Genomic DNA, 20269 nt, shown 5'->3' on the forward strand with positions numbered 1-20269 from the left:
AGTCTTGACATTCTGTAACTTGTCTACGTCGACATGGAAATGAGGCATCATTGCGAGCATTGCATCTTTAAATACCCATCACTACCCCAAATCTTTTCCCCGAGATTCACGTGCATTCGCCAAAATCTGACCATTTCACGACGATTTCCTGCAATTGTCGCACCACGTGCCAGAACGTGCCACAACGTGCGTTAAATTTGTTTTAGGGTACATTTGGGCATGCTGTCCCATTCCAGGAACATTAACAAACATGGTCATTCAGCAACGTTGTACAAAAAAACAAAACGATATTTTGTAAAATCAAACACTTTTCTTCGTTCCCTATCACCTATGCGTTTCCTTTTTGACAGAGTATATATGTATATATATATTTAAAACATCACTTAAAACTGACAAATGAACATATGACATTTAAAGAGAGTTTTACGATGTAAACGTGAAAGGTGTAAATTCAGGTAAACATGTAGCCACCTGTTTATCCGTGTGTCAACACAACAGGAGTGTTAAGATTTAGCCAATCAGGGATGTCGACTTACACTACGGTGTGAATAGTAGAACTAACACGACTGGTGTGGTTACAGTGTAGTTCAGTAAAATCATACTCTCCTTTGTGGACGTGCGTATACAAATATATAACACGTGGTATGTAGCGCGCGCGCACACACACACACGCACACATGCTAGTGGTCAGACAAACACACACACACACACACACACACACACATGCTAGTGGTCAGACAAACACACACGCACACACACACACATGCTAGTGGTCAGACAAACACACACATACACACGCACGCACAAACACACACAAACACACGCATAAACACATACACACACACAAATACACACACACGTAGTTATATACATACAAGCCGTTATGCTTAAAATAATAAAACAATAGTGTACACACACACACACGCACACACACACACATACACACACACAAGACACACACACACTTAGTTATGTACATACACACAAAAGATAGTGTTGACTAGGTTTAATAACGATAAGTCAGATTTCATGAATGCATATCAGTCTAGTGAAAATAGGGCTGGACCCAAAACAAATTACACTACAATTTGTCCCACAATTATTCCCGATGATCGATGGTGAAAGTCCAACCGATTCACAGCATATATATTTTAACGATTTCTGGTGTTACTGTTCATGCCCTTAAAACGTAGAATTCAACAACAATCAATAATACAATTTACACTTACTATCATAAATAATGCCATCCATTCAGTAGCATACCTACTTGACCCATTCATTTATCTTGAAGAAGGATCCTCCACCTGAGTGTGTGCACTGTCAGTGTACTCTGACGGTACGCTACATTTTGATGGAGTGTACTCATCTCAAAGAAATTAGAACATATATATTTTGACAACAAAATGTGATGGAATCATATCGATTCCATCCAGAACTTTTATAACAATTTCTTCGAGATACTGATTTTTATTTTAAATTTTAATATACTAAAAGGCAAAAGTTATTGTGACATATAAAAGACAAAGATAATTGATGATAAGTTTTTACTGCCGTATATGAAACGTTATAACAGGTGCGCCCTTTTCATGGCCTATTGCTCGTTTCCATACCTTCGGACATTTCTCTTTTCATGGCCTATTGCTCGTTTCCATACCTTCGGACATTTCTCTTTTCATGGACTATTGCTCGTTTCCATACTTTCGGACATTTCTCTTTTCATGGCCTATTGCTCGTTTCCATACCTTCGGACATTTCTCTTTTCATGGACTATTGCTCGTTTCCATACCTTCGGACATTTCTCTTTTCATCTTATAATGTTTCATACACGGCAGTAAAACATCAATTATCTTTGTCTTTTGTGTGTCACAATAACTTTTGCCTTTCAGTATAATATTTTTTTACCCACCACTGAATGACTAAAATAATTTTTGGTAGGAAGTAAATTGTAATATTTTTTGGAAATATAATACAGTTTTAAAGGCATAAACAGTAACTACAAAAATCTTTTGAAAGATCAATCTTCAGTTCATGGATTGTGATAAAAGTAGATTGTTTTAAAGAGACATTCCCGAGTTTGCTGCATTGTAAGATATTTCTGACTAATAAAATATTGTTAAAATTACATATTAAATATATTTTCTTATTTAGCATATCAGTGTCTGTATATTCAATGTGTTTCTGGTCGTCTTAATATTTGTAAGAAACCCAAACTGGATTTTATCTTCAAATAATTTCGTACGTACGAAAACAATATATTATGAAATATAATTAAATTTAACACAGTACTAATATTAGAACGATCAGAAACACGTTTAATATACAGCCACTAATATTTTATGCAGAAATATATATCTGATATGTAATTACAGTCGTTAAAAAGTCTCTGTTAGTAGATAGCATCTTAACAATTGCAGCAAACTCAGGAATGTCCTTTTAAAATGTAATTTTCAATTTTCTTAGGAACACATGAACAGTAACAACAGACAATTACTAAGTTTTATTTATTTATTATTTTTTATTCAGCTATTCGAAATATAAGATAAGAAAACGCAGCCTTTGCTCTCTTTCAGATTTTACTTTTGGTAGCCAAGGAACTAAAGGACAATATAATGAATACAACATTATGTAGAGTAGCTTTATTATCTCCAGATCATATATATATATATACACACACACACACACACACACACACACACACATTCCAGATTTTTAAAAAACCATGTAGACGATCGCGATATATATGGCAAAATTGTCTATTTGGATGCATTTTGCCGGCCATATTGGAATTACGCAAATGAAGGAAGTGTCTGATGAAACCAGGAATTTATTTATTTTTGGAATAGCTTCCTTATCTCAAATAATATGTAAACAACTTCGAAATATCGAAAAATCATATATGTAGACGAATATTGGAATTATGCAAATGAAGGAATTTATTAAATAGCTTTCCCATTCACCCAAAACTATTTTTTTATGTTTGAACGGTTCAAAAATGTTCTTTAAATTCTATCACATTGCAAAGTTAAATACGCGAAAAGTTAAATACGCGCAACGTTAAATACGCTGGACGCCATCTTGGATTTATATAAATTATTTCCACATGGATGATTTTGGTGGATTGTTTGTATGTTGTTTTAGGGACGCCTCTTAAATAAATTCTGAAGACAAAATTATATTCCAGTTTGTTTTGGGTTATGTCCCCAAATTACTTACATTGACTAGACTATAATTATTCTATTCGAGATTGGACCTTCTGTTAAGTTTGTTCAAAGTATAGAATACACCGAAAGTAATTTATATATCGTGGTGTCAAGCAACCATTCTCTAGGTCATTCTATAAATGTAAACTGAGTTAAACAGATGGCTGCAGTATTTAATTCAGTCGTTAAACATGTCGCTTTCAGCAGCCACACCCCAACTAGAGTTAAGCTTTCTTGTTTTGTTTGTTTGGTTGGTTGGTTGGTTGGTTGTTTTGTTTGTTTTGTTGTTTTTGTTCTTGTTTTTGTTGATGGTTTTTTTGTGGGGTTTTTTGTCAAGCCAGATCCTTCTTATGCAATATATTAGCATTCTTCCCCGAGTCTTTTTCTAGGGTGAATTAAGTGATTGTTACTGACATCGTATGTGACTGTGTGTTTGTGTGTGTACGAGTGAGAGTGACAAAGAACGAAATAAGACAGAGAGAGAAACAGCGATACACAGAGAGAACGACAGAGAACGATGTGTATTATACGCGTGTTAAACATCCAGACCTAATCCACTTCTGACACCATCTATCCACGTCTGTATGCGTCTAAAGAGTTCCTGCCTGTCCTCGTGGTTACACAACCCGCTCGACAAGTTCTGTCCGACTCAGAGATATTCAGACAGGTACACAGAGAGAATGGTGTGTGTGCGTGTTATACATCTAGACCAAACGAACTTCTGACGCCATCCATCCACGTCTGTATGCGACTCAGAGATACACAGAGAGAATGGTGTGTGTACGTGTTATACATCTAGACCTAACGCAATTCTGACACCCTCCATCCACGTCTGTATGCGACTCAGAGATACTCATAGAGAATGGTGTGTGTACGTGTTATACATCTAGACCTAACGCACTTCTGACACCATCCATCCACGTCTGTATGCGACTCAGAGATGCACAGAGAGAATGGTGTGTGTACGTGTTATACATCTAGACCTAACGCACTTCTGACACCCTCCATCCACGTCTGTATGCGACTCAGAGATACACAGAGAGAATGGTGTGTGTACGTGTTATACATCTATACCTAACGCAATTCTGACACCCTCCATCCACGCCTGTATGTGACTCAGAGATACACAGAGAGAATGGTGTGTGTATGTGTCATACATTTAGACCTAACGCACTTCTGACACCATCCATCCACGTCTGTATCCGCCCAAAGAGTTCCTGCCTGTCAAGTTCTGTCCGACTCAGAGATACTCGGACAGATACACTGAGAGAATGGTGTGTGTACGTGTTATACATCTAGACCTAACGCACTTCTGACCCCATCCATCCACGTCTGTATCCGCCCAAAGAGTTCCTGCCTTTCAAGTTCTGTCCGACTCAGAGATACTCAGACAGATACACAGAGAGAATGGTGTGTGTACGTGTTATACATCTAGACCTAACGCACTTCTGACCCCATCCATCCACGTCTGTATCCGCCCAAAGAGTTCCTGCCTGTCCACGTGGTGATGCTGACCCGTGTCGCCGCTACTCGACCCGCTTGACACGTTCTGGCCGGGGCGGTGCATCTGCGCGCGCATTTCCTCCTCCACAAAAATGTCGTCGCGATCACGAAAACCGGCAGATGCCGTCCTGAACATCCCGCGCTGTTGCGCGCAGAACGCGTCAGCTCTGATGTTGGCCATTTCATAGTCCAGCCTGGCCTGTCCCTTCAGCTTCTCATGAAGGTAAGGGTCTCTGGGCAGGCTCTTCGTCCTCGCCCTAGAAGGACGTGTTTCGGAGGAACGCGGGGTGAAGGCCACGTTCAGAAGCTTGGGCTCCCCGAATCCGCGGATCTGTAGAGATGATATCAGCGTGAGCGGATTCATGTTCAAAGACGCATCATAGCGATCGTTTCTGATGACGTCACAGGTGAGTAGTCGGGGAGAGGATGCCGAGACGTCGGCCTCAGTCTGGAAGCGGGATCTCGACAAAATGTGAAAGGTCTGATGCCGCGGACCGAGTTTCGGGACTGGCGATGACTGGACGCTGTATGGCGGATCATCGAGATGGAGTTTAGTGTACTGCCGCTGGCACTGTTGTATCTGAAAAGCGTAATAATATATTATAAGATGTTAAGTAGAAGTGTCCATCACACCGAATATCATGGTTGTGTAACTACAATCTATACCAACAACAATAATTGCTCTTTTCAAAGCCACTATTTTAAAACAAAATCTAAAATTATTTAAGAGTATCTTCGGTGGTCGCGTGTTTTTATTTTTTTTTAGATTTTACACCCAATGCTAGATTTTATCATCTGTCTTTATTTATACAGCTCCTGGGGCTTGTAACTCGAAGCAGTCGTAAATATTTTGATGTTACGTGTCCCTCACCACAGTGCACCGACGCTCGTAGGAAAGGTTTAGTAGAGTAACCCGAAACACGAGTACTTTTGGCGTACCGCAAACGTAATACTAGAGGAACATGACTGTAACTCGAAAGGTGTATACATTTTCGACAATGGGATTATCTTGTTTCCACCAATGAGATCCATAGAAATTACTTGTAGCACGTGTTGACAACAGACGGCTATATGTAGTTCAGCGGTAGAGTTCTCTCTTGAGGTAAGATGGGTCAACTCATAATCAATCGACCTCGGTGTTCTTGAATTTTGTATCCTTCCCAATTAGTGCCCCACGACTAATATATCAATGTTTTCTTTGTGGTGGAAATCGCTTGAAAGGAGTAGCATGTGTTGCAGCAACAGCCTAGCGGATTTCCCTCGCCCTTCATCCATTCACCTCTCACCCACCGAAGTGTCGAAATAACCATGTTACATATCAAATAGCTGTAGTTCATTAAATGTGCTGAGGTGTCGTTAGACAAACTATCGATCACGCAATTAACGTAAAACTGTAATTACTGATTGACAAGCATACGAAGATTGCGATCAGTGCATTTGTTTTCTAAGATCATGTAACATCGCACACAATTCAGTAATGCTTGGCCTATATAATATAAAGATCTAGTTACCAATAGGTTTAGACTCATACCACCTTTCAACTTTTTAATAGCACACACTAATGTTATGTTTATGGCACGGCTGGTCTGGGATAGATCTAAAGTCTGTCGTAAATCTGGAAATGAACACCTGTCCTAGGTGAGGAGTAAAATTACGAGTGGCCCGTTTTAGTATAGCTTTCCTACTACCGTAAGTTTAGTAGGCCCTTCCGACTGCTTCCAGTTACAAGCCCCCGGTCCTTTCAAAATTTACATAACGCATAAAATATAATTCTAAGACTCTACCCCTTTTAAAATTACACAACGCACACATTAACAACGACTTCTAAAGACAAAAGCTGATATGGGTTCCTGTAAACATAATGCAAAACTTAAATATTCCAATCAGGAAACATTGTACAAGTGTTAGAAAAAGATAGAAGAAATGAAAGAAAACGATAAAAAAAAGAAGAAAGAAACGAAGAGACGGGGTTCTGTTTTGGTTCTGAAAAAATCTCAAACTACTGGACTGCATTCCTAGAACAGCGTGATTTAACTTTCATTGGATTACTAAATCATCATCATCATCAATAGCAGCAGAAAGACTGTACATTGTTGGATGACGGAGCATGTATGTTCAGTTTTAAAACTTACATATTGTTACTACACGGTATTAAATGAAATTTACTTAACTCTTTCGGGACCGATTTTATTCTATGAGCATGTGAAATTCAGTATCGTTGGACGTTATTGGTGGACAAAGAGTTAATCATTTCGTTATAGCTAATATTCGTTCTGTGAAATAACTGTCACAGTGGTGCCATGACATTCCAGAACAGCTTCAAAATGAAGTTTGCAGGATATACTAAAAATAAATTAATTGCAGACTACTCGCTTTATTGTGTTAAATAGCATGTAGTCAGCATGATTAATTTTCTAAATGCGTATTAAGGAAGGAAATGGTTTATTTAACGACGCACTCAACATATTTTATTTACGGTTATATGGCGTCGGACATATGGTTAAGAACTACACAGATATTGAGGGAGGAAACCCGCTGTCGCCACTTTATGGACTACTCTTTTCGATTAGCCGCAAGGAATCTTATATATGCACCATTTCACAGGCAGGATAGTACTAACCACGGCCTTTGATAGATCAGTTGTGGAGCACTGGCTGTAACGAGAAATAGCCAAATGGGTCCACCGACGAGGTTGATCCCAGACCGACCGCGCATCAAGCGATCGCTTTACCACTGGGCTGCGTATTAATGTCACGGATCCTAGTTCTCAGGGTGTGTTGTTTTCTGTTTCACATTTTATCTACATCAAACACCAGGATGACGATTAAATACATGAATAATCCAGGCAAGACGTTGTTGGTGTAATGGTGTAAAATATTTTAGACTGTCTTAATAAGTAGCGTCAGTGCCTTTAATAGTTCCATGTCCAGTTATAGCGGAGAAAGCGTTTCCGAAATCAAAACGCATCTCTCTGCGCAAGGGATACTACAAGATTCAGTACTCGGTACCTTTCTATTTATATCTTGTTTTAATTACATTGCTGATGATTACACGCATGCTAAGATATCGTTAAATAACGTTCTCTATATTTCCCTTTATTTCTAATGGGACAACGCAATTGTAGTGACAAAAGCTCGGTGGAATATTCAATAGGCTAAGTGAACTGTCACGCCTGATTTGACGCCAGCTAGACAGAAACGGTGACATCTCAAAAGAAAGACAAGATCCCAAACCAACCATTAAGATGAATTCCGCGAATTTTATTCATATAGTCTTTCTGCTAATGTGGCCTTTATGTTTTCGCTGGTTTCTTTCGAGACGACTCCCGCCTGGATTGAGGAGCGTTTTCTCCGTTGTACTCAGCACAAGGGTGCAAGCACCCGTGAATTTGCCGCTTTCACGACGATCATATTATATGCTTCTACATACAGGCTGATTCGGTTTCACAAATAAGTGGAATTGCAAATACTAATGTTATGTTTGTTCCGCCAACCACAACCTTCAAATACAAAGACCGTTCCAGAGTACTTTCAATACATATTAAATTCTTCTGTCTACTTTTTATTACTCATTTAGTGTTTGTGTTGAATGCATTTTATCACTTGATGTTTTTCCTTTACCACGTGTGGTAGTAGTAAATGCAGAAACGATTAGCAGTACTATTAATAGTGGTCGTAGTAGTATTATATAGTACAAATAGTAGTAGTAGTAGTAATAGTAGTAGTAGTAGTAGTAGCAGTAGTAGTAGTAGTAGCAGTTGTTGTTGCTGTTATAGTTGCAATAACAATATGAACAATAGCAGTTGTGTTGACATTTAAAGTTATTTAGTAGTAGTAGTAGTAGTAGTAGTAGTAGTAGTAGTAGTAGTAGTTGTTGTTGTTGTTGTTGTTGTTATAGTTGCAATAACAATATGAACAATAGCAGATGTATTGACATTTAAAGTTATTTAGTAGTAGTAGTAGTAGTAGTAGTAGTAGTAGTTGTTGTTGTTGTTGTTGTTGTTGTTATAGTTGTTGTTGTTATAGTTGCAATAACAATATGAACAATAGCAGATGTAGTGACATTTAAAGTTATTTAGTAGTAGTAGTAGTAGTAGTAGTAGTAGTAGTAGTAGTAGTTGTTGTTGTTGTTGTTGTTGTTGTTATAGTTGTTGTTGTTATAGTTGCAATAACAATATGAACAATAGCAGTTGTATTGACATTTAAAGTTATTTAGTAGTAGTAGTAGTAGTAGTAGTAGTAGTTGTTGTTGTTATAGTTGTTGTTGTTGTTATAGTTGCAATAACAATATGAACAATAGCAGTTGTATTGACACTTAAAGTTATTTAGTAGTAGTAATAGTAGTAGTAGTAGTAGTAGTAGTAGTAGTAGTAGTAGTAGTAGTAGTAGTAGTAGTAGTAGTTGTTGTTGTTGTTGTTGTTATAGTTGTTGTTGTTGTTATAGTTGCAATAACAATATGAACAATAGCAGTTGTATTGACATTTAAAGTTATTTAGTAGTAGTAGTAGTAATAGTAGTAGTAGTTGTTGTTGTTGTTGTTGTTGTTTTTGTTGTTATAGTTGCAATAACAATATGAACAATATGTACTGACATTTAAAGTTATGTATCTCATACTGAAGTTTTTTTTTACACTTTGAATACTATATATTTCTCTTTAAATGTTATTTGTAATCTATTACCAATGCTTAAACATTGTTCTTGACCACCGCGCAACATATAAGTTGCTTCAGCAACACAGAAATATTTCCTTTCTCTCGTTTAAATATTTTATTTTGTTTTTGAATGAATAAACTATCTTTAGAATTTAATTTTTTTTAATGTTTCTTTTTAAAGTTTGTTTATTTGTTGTTGTTTGCGAATTAATAAACTACATCTAGAATGTTAGAACATTTTTCCTTTTTTAACGTTTTTTTTTGTTTGTTGTTGTTTACGAATTAATCAACTATCTATACAATGTAACAAAAAAATATATATAATTTAAGTTTCCTTTTGTTTTTAGGAACAAATGAATGATGTCTAGAATGTTACATAATGATTGTTGTCGACGTATTTCCTAGCAATATCTGAGACCACACAGTACACGTCTGTTAGCTGCTATAATGTGTCTATTGACATACCCTTAGCCGACGTCTAAAACCAAGTGAGAGCAATCTTTTCACCAATAGCCATGTTTGCGTTGATCTCACCACGTACATGTGAAGACAAATCCTATCGGTCCACACACACACACTTGCAATCCTTCGTTTATTCATTATTTATCGCCGTCTAATTACACCTGTAGATAGAGCTGCGCCGAATCTCGTACGTTACCTGTTTAGAATACGTGTCGATAGTCGGTGTCGTTATCTTGATGCGACGTCGTCGGATACTTCCGTGCATCGTTGTCACTTGACGGAAACTGTCGAGTCTTTGCATCCCTGTCGTCTCCATCTATATGGTGGGTTGCATGTCAAGTATGTGTAAATGTCGTCAGCTAAATGTAGATATGGATGGATATGGATTTTCCCATTCCAATTATAACAGTATTTTTTTCTGTTTTTATTCCTCCTTTATTTTCTTTCTTTCCTTTGTAATGTTTTGTTCACAGAAATAATTTAAACATCAGTCTAAATTCACCTAGCGTATTTCTGGTACATCCCGTGTAAATAATCTCTAGCCATCTCAGGTTATGTCCACAGCCGACGTGCTTTAACATGTCATGGGTTCCAACACTCAAATCATTGTTAATGATGTCTCAAATTTCTAATGATTTCAAACTTGGTATCATTTGACGAAGCCGCTGAGTTTCGAACCACAATTAAAGAGTTTCTTAAATCCCGTGTTTACATATTGTAAACGCATTACGTCAAAAATATCTCTCCAAAATAAATAAGAAGAAATATAATACACATATTTTGTATTGCTCAAGACAGAAAAGAGACTTACGATGTTACGTCTAGGAATAAAAACAAGTGTGTTTCTCTTTCCAATAAGATCATTGATATGTCCTCTCAACTTCTGTGCAGGCTTAGCGCTGATAGCGACTACTGTGTATGTGAGATAAATAAAAAATGTCTAACAGATGTTACAATTTAAATACATATGTGAAAACGTCTTATCATCAATCCCGCGATAAGAGTGTCGTCTGCACTAATCCCATTGAGCGTGTAGTCCGGGAAGGGAATACAACACATATCTGTTCTAATCCCGATACGCCTCGTATCTCATTCTTGGTTATCCACACAGTAAAACACGTCGAGTCGCGGCGACCAAGGAGACCATAGGTCACGTCTGTAGGGACAACAAGACAGCGGGGAGATGCAGGGGAGGAACAGGGGTGGGGAAGGGTGACAAGAGAGGATGACAATTTTCCCAGGACGTTAAATTTAAAGGGGTAGGAAAAAAAATATTTAAGAGTCAGAAGAAGGGGGAGAGGTATCGGTCATATTAATTCGTTATTCAGCTGACGAGGGGGAGGGATAATGCATAATCGTCAGAAATGGGGAGGCAGTTCCACCCCCACCCCCCACCCCACCCTCGCTCCGTCTCCCGTATGACTTATTTGGCGACACTGTAGTACGTTTTCCTCTGAGGCTAGGAAATGTTTAACATAATGTTTATTTTCTACACTGGGACAGACAGAAAGGTAAAGTTTGTTTCCTTTAACGACTCCACTAATCACGGCCCCGGTCACCCAGGACTAACAGGTCGTGGCTCAGGATCTGATGGTCTGAATGCGAAAACAGACAGTAAACCGGCCCACCTTTCCCGTAGTTAACAATGCTGGTCTTAAAATAATAAAACTAATTATGAATCTGTCCATCACAAAAACGTAGTCATTTATACTAAGCAGTTTCGTGTCGGGGGCGGATCCAGAATTATTATTGGGTGGACGTAGTAGAGACGTAAAAAGTTGAGTGTATAATAAAAGTTAAAGTTTGTTTTGTTACATTGATTTATTAATCATCGGCTATTGGATGTCTAACATTTGATAATTCTGATTCATCAGAAACCCGCTAAATTTTCCCTATTAAATGCAGCAAAGGATCTTTTATATGCACTTCCACACAGACATACCACGGCATTTGACCAGTTGTGGTGCACTGGTTGGAAAAAGAAAAACACCTGAATGGATCCACCGATATTTAAACTACATCAGAGAACTGAGTATTTCCGATATTATACCCAATACGAGAAGCGTATTCACCCGAATAGCCATAAGCGAGTTCTTTAACTAATTAGGTAATGCCAGGTTGTCATCTTAAGTCGCCTAGGGGCGCCAGATACTCAATTACGAACCCTAAGGACAAGGACAAGGACAAAATGTGTAACGTGCACATTCAGAGCAAGCTGTTGTAGCGCACGCCTGTCCTGGGCACAGGTGCCGGCCTCGGCCGGCTCCTCCGTCCAGGACAGGAAAGGGTTGGGCCGGGTGGAGGGGGGACCGCCTGCACTGGCAGGTGCAAGGGAGCACCAGGGAAATGGTTGCGCGTTTTGATATAGAAAATTGGGCGCAATTTTGAATTAGTAGGCCGAGAGTAGCTCGGTATTTAGGACCTGTAGAAGTTGAGATACCTCCCTAGGTTGCCCATGTGGCCCTTAAAAGGGCCTGATCTGTTCAGATCGTCGCTTGACAACTCAGGGGAGGCTCGAGGCAAGTGTGTATATATTGCAATTGTGTATATCCGGGAGGTAAGCTAGCGGTGTCATGAGTTCCCCTGGGGTCCGTCTCCTGACAGCTGCTTGGTGTTCCCTGTGTTATCCTCCTCTTCCATCTCTCCCGTTTTAATGTCCTTGATGCCTCCGCCAAGGGCAAGGATTTTGGGGTTTGGTAGAGGGAGCCGGTATTCTTTTGTCCGGCTCCCTCAAGGTGCTTTGCAATTATGTACTCGGAGCCGGTTTTCTTTTGCCCGACTCCTTATTAAGTACTTGTGCTGGGCCATTATTATGTTTTATTTATGGTCGGGTGCATTGTTATTATTAGACCAATCTGCCATATGTGAAGCTGATGCGATTATGTGCATGCCATCTGTGTGTTGTCCCTATTGGTGTTAAGGTTGTTTTTATTGTCTTAAGTATTTTAAATTATGGCTGTGAAGTTTGGGGTTTTAACAAAGCAAATAGTCACAAGATCCTACATTTACAATTCTGTAAACATATTTTAGGCGTGAAAAGGAGCACTACTAATATGATGGTCTATTTTGTATTAGGTAGATCACCTTTGTACATAAGTAGGAACATCCGTATGGTTAAATATTGGATTAATTTGTTGAATACAGATAACTGTATTTTGAAAGAGTGTTATAACACCCTATATGACGAGTGCATAACAAAACCACGTTCTGTTAACTGGGTTAGTCAAATAAGAGACCTGCTTCTCACTAATGGTTTTGGTCACATATGGTATAATCAAAATGTAGAAAATCGCAATACATTTATATCATTATTCAAATAGAGAATGACTGATAAATTTTTCCAATCTATGTATGCTGTATTCAACAATTCTCCAAAATGTCTGTTATACAAATTCGTTGTTAATAATTGTTGCTTACAACCTTATCTTCAGAAACCTATTGCCTTGAAATACAAACATATTTTGAGTAAATATAGATTATCTTCCCATAATCTCTTTATAGAAACGGGCAGATACCACAATATTGACAGGAATAATAGAATTTGTCGTCTGTGCAATATGAATGTAGTAGAAGACGAATATCACTTTGCTCTAGTGTGTCCTTTCTTCAGTAACATAAGAGATAAATATATTAAACCTTTTTATTACAATAAACCATCAACATTTAAATTAACGCAACTACTGTCCAGCGATAATTCAAAACAGCTAATTAAATTGTGTAAGTATTTGAAAACTGCTACCACGTATAGAACAGACAACATTGATACATGACATATGTTATTATATTGTATATTATTGCTATGCATGCATTACCCATTTACTATAGAATTGTATCGATTGTAACCCGATGCTACATACCATTCCCCGCAGTGTGCACATTATATTATTTTATATATAAATATGTATGTATGCCTACAAAATGTATATTTTTTGACAAAAATAAAATGTGTGTTTATCAAGTCCCTAATCTATGAGTTTCCAAGGGCTTTCAAAGCCACCCATCACCCCCCCACCCCCCCCCCCCCCCCCCTTATCCTTGGATATTAATGTAATACAAGGATGGGGGATTTATACTAACCTAGCTAGCTAATTTGAAGGGTAATCACTTATTGTGCTTGCTTTGTTTAAAAAAAAGCGTAATGCTTTACATATATAACATTAGTTTAGTAGTAGATAGTGTTCATTCGCAATCGGATTGGATGTAGCCCCAACTTTGAGTATGCCAGGGTTGATGGTGTGGTTTGCCCTCTCACCCGCCCCCACTGCCTAAAGGTACTTATAGGTCGGGTGTATGCTTACATTATTCTAAATCCTTAGTTAGAGGTACTTAATAATAAACTTACTTGCTATCATTTTCTTATCTGGTAATCGTTCTGTTTCCCTGGAACGCCTGTAAAAACTCACCTTAGTTTGCTGGAATGAACATTAACTTACATACTAAAAGATAAAAAAAAAGGTGCTAAAAACACAACACGTGGTTTATATACATTTTATTTGTTAGCTGTGGTGTTGATTACGACCATGCTTCCTGCTATCTGGTTAGGTCCACTCGATGAGAGGAGTAGGGAAGCGTTTCTTACACTCATGTAACCATACTTGTGGTCAGTTCCTGTCCACTGGTCGTTCAGGGCCCTTGGCATTGCTAACCTGGTTTAAATGTGGAGCCAGCCCGCCCAGTGAGTTCTGAATAGTGCTGTTTCCGAAGGACTGTGGCGTGCCAACTCCACGAGCTTTTAATTGAAGGGTTATGTAGGTGGAATCGTCCATATGGGGGGGGGGGGGGGGGGGGGGGGGGGGGGGGGGTGCGGGCGTACGAGGCAGGTGTGGACCAGTCGTAAGTGCATAATTGGTAATCGAGTTCTAAGTGGCGCTGCCGGGCACACCGCCTGACTCCCCATGAATGATTAATTTATAGTTTTGGTTTGGTGGACTGGACGAATTGGAAAATAGCTTGAAATAAATTGTGTTTTAGTTTTTTTTCTGGATTAAGTAGTAGTTTAGGAGTAATGGAAATGGCAGGGTTGTCTTTTAGGAGTAATTCTAGCATTATTTTTCTCTGATTATCGTGCAGCGTGCAATCTATCAGGTAGTGTTTCATATCCTCTGGGGTGCCGCACTTACAGTTAATTGAATTATTCTTATGGATTAGCCAGTTATTCAGTTGATATGCTTGCCCCTAATCTTAGTTTGATAATTGTTTTATCTATCGCTGAGTGTTTACAACTAGGTCGTTTTCAATTGACTAATGGTTTAATATTATAGCGTCATGTGTTTGTTGTTTGGTCCCAGCGCTCCTGCCATTTGTTAATGTAATGTTTCTTGACTTTAGCCAGAATCTCAGTTATGCCTAGTGGTACACCTTTGATCATTTTGTCTTTTGTGATGGAGAGGGCGGTCTTGGCTCCGTAGTTGGTGATTTCATTGCCACTGATTCCTACATGTGCTGAGACCCATTCAAATGTCACTTGAAGGTTGAGTTGTTGTATGGATTTGAGTTCCATATGTATGGCAGCTATAATATCTGGTCTAGTTGATTTATTGGTTTGTAGTGATGGGACAGAACTTAAGCTATCGGAAAAAAATTACACTTTTGGGGTATTTTTTTTTTTTGATCCAGACAAGTGCATGCTGGATGGCTGTCAGTTCTGCTGTATAAACTGATAAGTTATCTGGCAGCCGTGCATATTTGACTAATTTAGAATGTCTGGAATTTTTTTCTTCTACTACCGCGCACCCAGCCCTGCCATTATCGGGATTTCTGGAGCCATCTGTGTAGATGTGGATGCGGTCCGGATAATTATCATTATCGACTACTTCAAAAAGGACTTTTTTAAAGGGTGGAAAAGGGGTTTTATCAGTTGTTTGTTTAATTAAATAAAAGGTATACAGTCGATAAGCTGGTTAACATGGAACATTGCCACTGGAATATTATCTATACCTACTTCTATTTCTATTGTGTTGGCCTGCGTAGCTAAAGAGTCGTTAAGTAGAAGGTTTGGATTAGGAGTTTGACCAGGTCAGCTTTCCTTCAGTAAGAGATCCTGTATTGGATGGTTAATGTTTAGTGAGTGGATTTTTAGGTGATATTTGAGAATTTGAAGTTTTCGACGGTATTCTATAGGCATAACATTAAATTCGATTTCTAAAATTTTCCCTTTGGTGGTATTTGGTACTTTGGCTATAATTCTAAGTGCTTTATTTTGGATAATATCTAATTTATGTAGCAGCGTGGGGGAAGCGCTCCATAGTCTATCCTGGAGAGTATGCATGCTTTGTATACCATAAGCATTGCCTCTGTTTGCGCCCCCCCCCCCCCCCCCTCCCCCAGCTGGTACCTGCGATTGCCCTATATTAATATGAATATGCCCTACAGATGTAATTAGGTATACACCATAATATGTTTTTTGTAAACGACAACTTTGAAAATGAAGATTTTGGCACAAAATGCTGATATAAATCCTACCAAGAGGTACCTGCACCATATTTTTCAGTTTTCAGTGATAACTGTTAACAAGTGTAATCATGTGCCAGTGTCTTGGATACCTCAATGTAGTATTTCTTGATTGGAAGGATGTTTGTAGTAATGACCACTGAATATGCGTTATGGATTATTCTGCCATATGTATTACAAGCCAAATGTTAACCTTTTTGGCACATTTTCTGCAATAAACTTGACAAGTGTACTAGCATCTGCTTACTGAACACAATAAATACATTCAGACAGCATAGAATATTAGCTGATTAGATTTTCTAAGGATAAAAGACCATTTTTGAAAAATTAATAAAGTGTGTCATTTACATAAATGTAGCTGAAATGTATTATTAGAGTACTTAATCTTGTTAAAAACTGTATACTATTTATTTAAAGTGTTTAATTAGTAGTGATATATTCATTATATTTAGATCTTCTGTCCAATTACAATAATTGAAAAAGTCATTAAAATTTAATATTTTTTTTTAAAAATCTCAATATTGACAAACAAAATCCAGCTTTTGATTTTGTTTTTTACCAAATTATTAGCTCACAACTGTTAAAAAATATTGCAACAACATGTAGTAATATCAGAGGTTATTTTATGCCATTTTGGAGGATATTGAAATTTAAAAGTTGAAAATTTTAATTTTAATTTTTTTTAATTTAATAAAATATTTAGAAAATAAATAAACGAGTTTTCATATTCCTTGTCGTATTCACAATCAGTCTGTGTAATTTCACCTCTCTGGCTATAACACTTTCAACAGAATCAAGCATTTAACCGGTGTAATGTGTGAACTATATCAGGCCACAGACCACAATTAATTTCGCTATATGTTTCTATATAGCCTTAGTGGCTGTAACATTTTCATTAATATCAGCAGGCCCGTGGATTTTTGTATGTACCTTTGCCTGCCTGGGAATACATACTCTGAAAAGGACAACCCCCTGCTGTCCAGCTCTTTCTCCCAGCATATTGGTTTAAACAAACACACCCTCTAAACCTAGCCGGAGTACACCCATTTTACACAAAAAAAAACATTACTTTTGCATGGGCCGGAATTACCACAAACAAGTCTTCAATGTCAATAAGTTACAAACTACATGCTCCCCTCTGTTACTTCAGTCAAATAGTTGCCACTTGATAGCTGTCTGCCATGAAATAATCACAGTCAAACAGCAGACTACTTGCGCGGACAAATTTCCGGATGGGAAGATAACTGTAATCTGAAGCCATATTGTTAAAAGCTAAAGGACAAAGCGTAAAATACTTACGACAGGCATTAGACGTGGAGTACAGCATGCTTCCAGATAGAAACATCAAACTGGCGTAGTGTATGTATGCTGCGTAGGTCGCCATAATATATTTGTTCTCATACTGCAAAATAGTAATGATGATGATGATGATGATGATGATGATGATAATAATTAATATATTATAATATTAATGAAAAAACCCCATGCATAAACAAATGTGTACAAATTAATTAATTAATTAATTAATTAATTAATTAATAAGTAAATAAGTAGGTAAGTAGGTACGTACGTTGGTAGGTACGTACGTACGTAGGTAGGTAGTTAGTTTAGTTAGATAGATAGATAGATAGATAGATAGACAGACAGACAGACAGACAGATACATGTATATGGACAGATGGATAGAGAGATAAGAGATATATGGAGAGAGAGAGAGAGAGAGAGAGAGAGAGAGAGAGAGAGAGAGAGAGAGAGAGAGAGAAAATAAAGAGAGAGAGATGGATAGAGAGATAGCGTTAAATTATAAGGAAACAAAAATCTTATTCTGATTAGTAAACTGGAGCTGTCGTATTATCCCAGTTCAGATACATGGTTAGATCATTGAATTGTTGGTCTATTTAATTAACATTAGGCTTTCGATTACCATTTCCATGATTTTTCAGTACACAAATGAACAGTATCGTGGTTGAATTGTAACGTAGATTACCACTAACAACTAATCCACTGTCCTGGACAGACAGCTCAGATAACTGAGATGTATGCCCAGGACAGCATCCTTGAACCTTAATTGGATATAGAGTTGAACTGAACTCTCACAATATATTGACATACATGCTCATAACATAGACCACATAACTGATACCAAACATTACTTTTTAATTTTATATGTAACTTGACCTATATTTCTCCGTCTCTAATATACATGTACTGCATATCAAACTTGAAAGACAGGACAAAAAGTAAATTGGAGAAACATGTAATCAGAGAATGCAACTCTAATCTGCGCAACAAACAATGGGATTTTAGTCAGTATTATTTATTATGATTAAACTGTTTTAGTTTTTATTGTTAAATGCAATATTATAAAAATCATTTAAAGGGACATTCCTGAGTTTGCTGCATTGTAAGATGTTTCCGACTAATAAAATATTTCTACGATTAAATTTACATGATAAATATATTTTCTTGTTCAGACACGTCTTGCCTCGAGATGTGTGTGTGTGTGTGTGTGTGTGTGTGTGTGTGTGTGTGTGTGTGTGTGTGTGTGTGTGCCCAGGATAGCGTGATTGAACCTTAATTGGATAGAGGTACGGAAAATAAATATAACCCAACAGTGTTCCATGTTTTCAAACTTATTTATATTGTGTTCACAAATACGCCACAGAGGCTATCAGATGTGTAGCTAGGTCTTAAAATACAGAATATATGAAAGAATATGATCGACATTAATGTAAAACACGTGTGTCGTTTTCAAGTGAAAGAGCACAGTGTTGCTTTCTTGTTCCTTGTCTGCCTAGCTGAATAGGAAATATGATACCCCCTGAGTCGAAACCATGTGTCTTTTTAGCAGACGATACTGAAGAAAGAAAGACAGTAGGGGAAGAAAGGAATGTGTGTGTGACACCCCAGCCCATAAGTTTAAAAGCAGAAATGATTATAAAAATAAAAGAAAGGAATGTGTCGACGCCTTAATTGATAGGGGAAGAAAGGAATGTGTGTGACACCCTAGCCCATTGCTTTGAAAACAGATGTCACGGGGATTCTATAATTCCCGTAACTGAATAAAACACGATTATCAAAATATCTCTCCTAACTGTATATCTATTAGATCTCTCTGTAACAGGCGGTTAAACCCTAGTATGGCTCGTCTAGGTATGATCAGAGATACGATCTTATATAAAGTATATATTATTATAGCACGTTAGTTCTCTAGAAACACAACAAAAACACAATACACTTTGGAATCTGTATTAATCTACGCTGACAAATGTACAGCCGTAGTAGTTAATTAATAACAGCAATAATAACAACCCAGAACTGATCACTTAATTAGTTAATCTCTAGGTGTCTAGTTACACAATATGCGAATCACTTCACCGTTACACAACACCCACGCGTGTGATAATTGAGAAACGCTTCCAGGAGAAGTTAATTAATAAAGGAATTACAACACCATTCCTAACTGGTTAATTTTTAATTAACCCTTACTACTCGTTCAGGAACGTGTGATAATTTAGGAACGCTTCCAGGGGAACTTAATTAATAAAGGAATTACAGCTCTATTCCTAACGGGTTAATTTTTAATTAACCCTAACTACTCATTCAGTAACCTTGTAACACAGAATTAATACTGGTGCCTATCACAATAAAGACAATAACCTACAGTTTACCTAGGTCGTCTAGGATGACTGGCTAAGCTTTATATTACCAAATACTCGTATAATGTTAGAACAAAAAGTCTACGATTTACTTCGTCAGATGACCGAAGACACTGTCTAAAGAATATTGGTATAATACAGTATTAAAATATTTAAAGTCACATCAATCACATCAAGGTTATACACAGAGCAGAAATGATATTTACCAAAGTCCAAACGGACTAACGTTCCCGGGAAGCTTCCTTTTCCGTTCTCCTCGATATCTCTAAAAACTAGCTATTTATTATAAAATCAGAATTCGCCTGGGGGTACAAGGCGGTACCTCCCCCTATCATCTGATATTTC

General features: G+C 37.6%; 1 protein-coding gene across 1 annotated transcript; it reads right to left on the reverse strand.

Moving 5' to 3' along the window:
- Nucleotides 1-2525: 2525 nt before the first annotated feature.
- On the reverse strand, nucleotides 2526-10719 carry LOC121382667. The gene is made up of 2 exons (XM_041512202.1): nucleotides 10013-10719; nucleotides 2526-5283 (listed from the first exon to the last, which is right to left on the reverse strand). The coding sequence occupies exons 1-2, from the start codon at nucleotides 10130-10132 to the stop codon at nucleotides 4624-4626; spliced, it is 780 nt and encodes a 259-aa protein (XP_041368136.1). The 5' UTR covers nucleotides 10133-10719; the 3' UTR covers nucleotides 2526-4623.
- Between the last annotated feature and the right edge of the window lie 9550 nt (nucleotides 10720-20269).

This window comes from Gigantopelta aegis, chromosome 10 (assembly GCF_016097555.1).
Source record: "Gigantopelta aegis isolate Gae_Host chromosome 10, Gae_host_genome, whole genome shotgun sequence".
Classification (NCBI taxonomy): domain Eukaryota; kingdom Metazoa; phylum Mollusca; class Gastropoda; order Neomphalida; family Peltospiridae; genus Gigantopelta; species Gigantopelta aegis.